Source organism: Nicotiana tomentosiformis, chromosome 10 (assembly GCF_000390325.3).
Source record: "Nicotiana tomentosiformis chromosome 10, ASM39032v3, whole genome shotgun sequence".
Lineage (NCBI taxonomy): Eukaryota > Viridiplantae > Streptophyta > Magnoliopsida > Solanales > Solanaceae > Nicotiana > Nicotiana tomentosiformis.
In genome coordinates, this window is record NC_090821.1 from 4,418,109 (window position 1) to 4,425,137 (window position 7,029).

The 7,029-nt window shown below is 36.6% G+C and overlaps 1 protein-coding gene across 1 annotated transcript; it reads left to right on the forward strand.

The window, feature by feature from the left end:
- Positions 1 to 899: 899 nt before the first annotated feature.
- Positions 900 to 6,990, forward strand: LOC104087877 (triosephosphate isomerase, chloroplastic-like). The gene is made up of 9 exons (XM_009592448.4): positions 900 to 1,203; positions 2,287 to 2,313; positions 2,442 to 2,511; positions 3,594 to 3,717; positions 4,499 to 4,583; positions 4,748 to 4,880; positions 5,055 to 5,228; positions 5,648 to 5,730; positions 6,730 to 6,990. Exons 1-9 carry the CDS (start codon positions 988 to 990, stop codon positions 6,784 to 6,786), a joined length of 969 nt encoding a protein of 322 aa, XP_009590743.1. The 5' UTR covers positions 900 to 987; the 3' UTR covers positions 6,787 to 6,990.
- The last annotated feature ends 39 nt before the right edge of the window (positions 6,991 to 7,029 follow it).

Sequence of the window (7,029 nt, forward strand, 5' to 3'; positions counted from 1 at the left end):
ACTATTAAAATTGTAGTTTATTTGTAGGATTACGTAAAATATAATAAAAAAGTACCGTATAAAATAGCAGTTTATTTAAGGAGTAAGGAGTGGAGGAGCTAAGAACGTATAGAGAGTTTCAGAAACATACAAGAATATCACTAGGATTTAAACATAAGACCTAAAGTAGCTTTTAAACCTACTTTGTCACCTTAGTATATTTTTTCCTTCTTTCACGAGAATTCAGCAATTTAGATATTTGCACAATTAAGATTATCAAGAAAAGAGATTTAATTAAACCTTTATGTTAGTTGCAATCATAATTATTATACTAGTATTTGACTCTCACCTACATTTGAAAAAGAAAAAGAGAGAAGCCCTCACTACCTTTGAATTTGCTTACAAAATGGAAAAGGTACAAATATGTTCTTAACTATACAAAATTGAGCAGATTTACTAATACTTTGCTCATACATGCCCCTGTACTTTATATGAGATCGTTTAAAATAAGAGCATATTCGAACCAAGTATTGGACGGTAGAGGCGTATTTGTATCAAAGTATTAACGACGGACAAATTCATTCAATTTTATATACTCCTTCAAGGGCATATTTGGAGGTTTTAGGCTTTCTTGGCCTTTTACAATGTTGAATTTAAGAAAATATCTTTTTTAGATCTCTTATGTGTAAATGAAAGATCTCTTACGTGTAAAAGTAAATCTCCCATGTATAAAAAAAAAAGGTAGGATTATAAAACTAAAAATAAATTTATAAAAGGGCAAAAAATCAATTGACCCGCATATTTGGACATTTTCCATTTACAAAATTGAAAGAGGTTTTTGGAACGTGATATTCACGCACCGCAAACTATCGTGAAGCAAACCGATAGATAACACAAATAGATGTTCCCAACAACAACAGTAACAGCACATTCTTTAACCACAACCAAAAACCAGAGAAGAAAAAGCTGCCATTTGAGACAGTTTTTATCTTCACACAGTTGTGGAAAATGGCGGTAGCTTCAACTTCTTCTTTAGCTTCCCAACTCTCTGGCCCCAAATCCTCCTATTCATGTCCTCACTTCTCTGGCCTCCGACCTTCTTCTTTAAACTCTGTTTCCTTTTCCACTACTCAATCCTTTTTCCAAAATGTGGACTCTCAACTTCGCCTTTCTTCTTCTCAGAAAGGTTGTAGAGCCGTCGTCACTATGGCCGGCTCCGGCAAGGTAAAACCGCTTAATTAATTTTTAGATGAGATGTCACACATTTCTAATGCTTTGTGTATGTATACCTCCATTGCGTTGTACATTTTTAAATTTGATGTAGATTTGTTCAGTTGGTGAAAGTTTTTACTGTCTTTTACTTTTACTGTAACTGGAGAAGATAATAAAAAGGCTGCCTTTTTTGTAGTAAATTGAATTAATATTATTACTATTAAAAAAACAGCAAATCATAAGAAAGAAATAAGTATGTGAAGCTGTAATTTGGAGGTACCTTTTTTTTAACACTGTTAAGCTTGGATTGAATATCAATCTAACTACGCATCAATCTCAAACTAGTTGAGGTTGGATAGTGCTTAAAAATTAATTTCTGTGACAAACAGTATTTAGAGTGTGTGAAAAGTTATACTCCAATAATTAGAGGTAGTGAAATTCTTAAGTGTCATTCGTAAATGAAATGTTTTGTTTCCTTAGAGATATATAAGTGAAACGAGAGAATTTGTTTACAGAACGCATATTTTTGGGAAAGATTAGAACTTTATGCCCCAACCATGGCCTATCCGTTATTGTAGCAACTCAACTTGGCCATTTGTTCCAAACCAATTACATTGGGAGCAGTTGATGTTTGAAAAAGGCGAAAGAATTTCTCCTACTAGAAGAGATCTTCCCATCTCCATGTATAATATACACAGCAGAGACTATCTTAATGAAGTCTCCCACCACTAACCACATCCTACCTGATATAATCAGTGAATATCACACGATTGCTTGTTTTTGGTCAATTAGGGAAATATTTGAACTATTCCTTCATAACAGGAGCTCCACTTTGTTAATCAATCAGAACAGAAGTTGAAAACCAAAGAGAAATTAGAGGGGACAACAAAAAGTTAAGAATTGGTTTTGTTAAAGAGCAAATGTAAAATCTGAAACTTCGAAAAAGCGGAAAAGTGAAAGTACTTGCAACTCGTATCAGTACAATGGTCTTTCCTAAATAGTAGCTTCCTCTACCCTCGTATAACACATTGAAACTTTTAAAGCATTGCCCTTTTCCTATTGGATGTCTGATCTTAGCTTTCTTCTTGCTTGCAGTTCTTTGTTGGTGGCAACTGGAAATGTGTAAGTATGACATATTACTTTCTCTTCTCTCATTATTTAATTGAAAACCGCTCCTTGCATTCTTTATGACTGGTGGCATTTATTTCCCACGTGCTTCATCTTCATTATGTTCATCCATGTTCCCCCAGAATGGAACAAAGGACTCCATAAGCAAGCTTATCTCTGATCTGAACAGTGCAAAGCTCGAGTCTGATGTTGGTGAGTTTTTCCATGTTGTTCGCATCCCATACCATCTATGTATATGTTTATATCAACATTTCTGTGAAGCTGTCCTGATGGCTTTCTACCCTATTAAGATTTTGATTACGGAGTAACATTTGTAAGCTTGTAATAATTGCCACAATGACCCTTACTTTTCTCCCTTAGTTTACCATGGTTTGTTGTGCATATCCCTTTCTTGTTCTGTTCAAAGATGATATCTCGTTTTTTGTCAAGACCACTTGAGTAACACCGTGCCCTTTTTTTTATTTTTTGCTTGTATTTGCAATCCGGAATAATTCTTTTCATAGTCTTGGTGAACTGGTATGACTGGATATGATTATACAAGGCTTAATAGAAAAGGCAGAAATTTTAGAGTTGCAGAAGGTTTTTTTTTTTTTTTGGGGGGGGGGGGGGGGGGGGATTTGTCGTATAAACTGTGAAGATCTACAATCAGAGTGTTCATGCACTGCCTTATCCACATGTCCTACTGACACTCGGCCCTTTACAAACCTAGAACTGCAGATAATTTTGAAAAACAAGTCCTCTTAAATGTTCTGGCCGTAGGATTCAGAAGGAACCCATGTTAATTAGCTTGCTCAAAGAATGTCAAAGGCATGAAAAGGACGCAAAAAAATGATGCTTATGTTAAGGTGTTCCTTCTTCTAGTTGTTCTTTGCAGTTGTGCTGCATTTTAGATAAGTCAGTTTCCTCTTCCCTACTCTCTGTCTATTTGTTTCTTCTTGCTTCGCTTCCCCTTTCGACTACGTAGTGCCAAAAGAAAATAGATATAATACCAATCTATGTAATTGGATTGTCCATGGTCCTAAGTTTCATGGACCTTTGGTGCGGACAGCTCAGTCCTTTCAAAGTATCCACGCTTATGGTTGCTGCATTGTAATATCAAACCCACACATAGAGAAGACACTTTTTGCCACCTATGATGTTGGATTTTTTCATCTTCTTTGGTCAATTTATCAACAATGCTGAAAGTGCTATTAATTTTGTAGCTTTTAGATAGTTATTTTATCTTCTGAATCAGTTGCTAACACAAAAGAATCTGTCTTCTGGAAAATTTGCAGATGTGGTTGTAGCACCTCCTTTTCTGTACATTGATCAAGTAAAGAGTTCACTAACTGATAGGATCGAGATTTCTGCTCAGAATTGTTGGACTGGCAAAGGTGGAGCTTTCACGGGTGAAATCAGGTTAAGCTCCATTTTTCAGTCTAAATCTAAATCAAATAATGCGCCAGAATTGTCTTGTTCTTCAGTGTATAATGGTTTCTATTAAGTTTTAAAAATTTGGTTCGAACATTAACTTGCAGCATTTCCAAATTTCTGAAAAGCTAGACCAAGATTTACTTAGGGAAATAATTTTGACTTGAGAGATTCTCTCAACTGGGCTTTTTAATTAACATAAAGGGAGCTCAATGACAATTTCTCCGGTAGAGGAGTGACGAGATGGCTAATGAATCTATCCACAAGTTTATCTTCCTTAACCTGACCCAGCTTAGTTCTAATTGATTTGGTTCCTTCCAAGGTGCATCTTACATCTGTTTTCTTCTATGTTTGAATAAGCAAGTCTTAACTAGATTTTGACCAATATTAGAGCCTGCATGACTCGGCAGTTCTGACGGAAGTCTCTCTTTGTGTTCTCCGTATGGTTATGGTTGTCTTGAGACTTGACTCTAGGATTTTGGAGTTCTTACTGTGTCGGATTTCAGGTCGATATACTTTTTTTGTATTCCATGCGGTGTGTTGTATAGTCATCAAACTATGACCTTTGAACTGCTTTTCCCCCTCCCCCTGATCCCCACCCAGAAAAGAAGACATGGTTCTTTAGGTAATGGCTGGCAGGGAGCATAATTTTTTCATTGGTCATTACGTTTGACTTCAAAATATGTAATAAATCAAGCGTGGGGCTGATTACTCTTCTGTTAATTTAACTTTTATTCACTTTCTAATATATTTTCTTTAACATCTGTAGTGTGGAACAGTTGAAAGATCTTGGCTGCAAGTGGGTCATTCTTGGGCATTCTGAGCGGAGACATATTATTGGAGAAAATGATGAAGTAAGGCTTTTCACAAGAACTATTAGATTTATGAAACTTATGAAAGAGCTAAGTTATTTGATCATGAGTGGAGCAAATTAAAGCATTTGCCAGGTCTTGATGATATACTTCGCTGTGCATTGAGCTGTACACTAAGGACTTGACTGGGCCATTCTGTCATGCAGTTTATCGGAAAGAAGGCTGCTTATGCTTTGAGCCAGAATGTTGGAGTTATAGCCTGTATTGGAGAGCTATTAGAGGAAAGAGAAGCGGGAAAAACTTTTGATGTATGTTTTCAGCAATTGAAGTCTTTTGCAGGTCAGGTTTTGCTAATTATGTTCTATAAAAACAAAAAAATTGCTCACCTGGAGCAGGGATGGATTTATATTCTTTGACTTGTTTTAGTGAATTTATCCCTTGTGTTAAAAGGATTATGTGGGAAAGCTTTATCTTTCTTAAATCTGTTTGATTGAAATTTTCAGTGACATGCAGATGCTTTACCAAGTTGGGATAATGTTGTCATTGCATATGAGCCTGTATGGGCTATTGGAACTGGTAAAGTGGCGACACCTGAGCAGGCTCAGGAGGTGCATGCAGCTGTTCGTGGTTGGCTTAGTGAGAATGTCTCAGCGGAAGTTGCTTCTAAAACACGCATTATATATGGAGGTATTCCTTGAATTTGAGTGTTGAATTCATATATAAATAACTTCCCTTCTTCCATGTTTCATTCATGAGAATGTATGAGTTGTTAAAATTTAAAGATTGCATCAATGTTGTGTTTTGGTCTCATGTCAACTAGGTATTGAAAATTCCCCTCTTCCACTTGAATTATGTGGAGCCTTAGGGTGTCAAAATTTGCAGTTCTTTTTGTTGAATTTTTGTCATTTGTCCCTTTAGTTTTTTTATTTTTTGGAGTCAGCTATGAACTTTGATGCATTGTTTTCATGAACTTGTCTCTCTCTTGAAAAGGGCTATCTTCTGTGTTCAAAGTCTGGTTTGCACGTTCTTAGCTGATGATATGCCTAGATTTTTTGTGACACTGACATGTAATTGGTATGGTTCCTAAAACTGTAACTTTTTGACAGGCTCTGCGAATGGAAGCAACTGTTCTGACCTTGCGAAGAAAGAAGATATAGATGGGTTTCTAGTAGGGGGTGCTTCCTTAAAGGTAAATCTTGTATTTTCTAAGTACATGCATCTGGGTGGTAATTTTTCTTCATTTCCTTGTCAACTGTAGCATACGGAGTGTATCCGATTTTAAGTTGAATCAGTGGAAATGATTGAAACTTGCATGAGCTATATCCTGGACGAAAATTACTAGACTCAGCAAATGAATAAGTTATTGAATTTTAGCTGACCAAGATTCGATGGCATTCATAGAAAAAGAAAATCATATCTAGAAACAGTTATTCCCGGTGACTATACATTGGCCTACCCTATTTCTTGGACATAACATTCTTTGGTTTTGGTGGGCAACTACTGCAAGCTCCATGGAGACCCTACTTTGGTTTGAGAAGAACTCTAGCAACATGTGGAGATTAGTTTGAAGAACCTTGATAGTTGAGTGCATGGCTGTGTTGCTTGATGCAAAATCAAGAGCTTGGTGGTTGAAGGGGACTATGAGTGCATTGAGGAAGAAGCCTGCTGGAGGTCAATTAAGTAGGAACAGCAGAAAGTGCATTATATGGTTTTGCTAGCCTGCTGTCAACTGTTGACTGGTCATTATGCTTAGTGAAAATGATGGCAGGCGAAAGCTAAGACGCTCGTTTGAGAAATGCAGCAAATGATCCTGGAATGTCTGGGACCCACTGTTGCTGTTATGGAGGGCATAAAATGAAGAAGCAATCAGCTATAGGTGGTGGTTGTATCTTAGAAATTTAAATGTAGATAGATAAAGTAGGTTGAGCAAAGAAACTAAACAGTGCAATTAGTTTGATTAACTGTGTAGTAAAGTAAACCAATTCAGCCGGTCTGCATATTTCTTTCTTGTTGACACTGTCTCAAAGCAGAGCTCCTCCATGTGAAAAGATTTGTTGAATATTTGAAAGATGAGCTGCATTTAGAACTTCCCACTAACCTTAATAATACTATGTTCCAGAGTCCTGAGTTTGCCTAAAGGTTAGCTGCATTTAGAACTTCTCACTAACCTTAATATTCTATGTTGCAGGGTCCTGAGTTTGCCTCCATTGTTAATTCTGTGACATCCAAGAAGGTAGCTGCTTGATCATTTGTCATGGGTTGTCGTCGTGGAAAATAAATGGCTTACAGAAATACCAGTGCCAGAAGGATCAGATGACCAATTTAAGAGTGAGTTTTGTCTCATGGAATTTTGATAACTTTCCAACTCTTCATTTGTAACTTACTTCTCATCCATCACATTTAATAACACACTGGTAGCAAAATGGTGAGCTTCACGGTGTTTTTATTAGCAGGGTTGGGTTGTGTTGGATGCCTATAGTGCATAGCC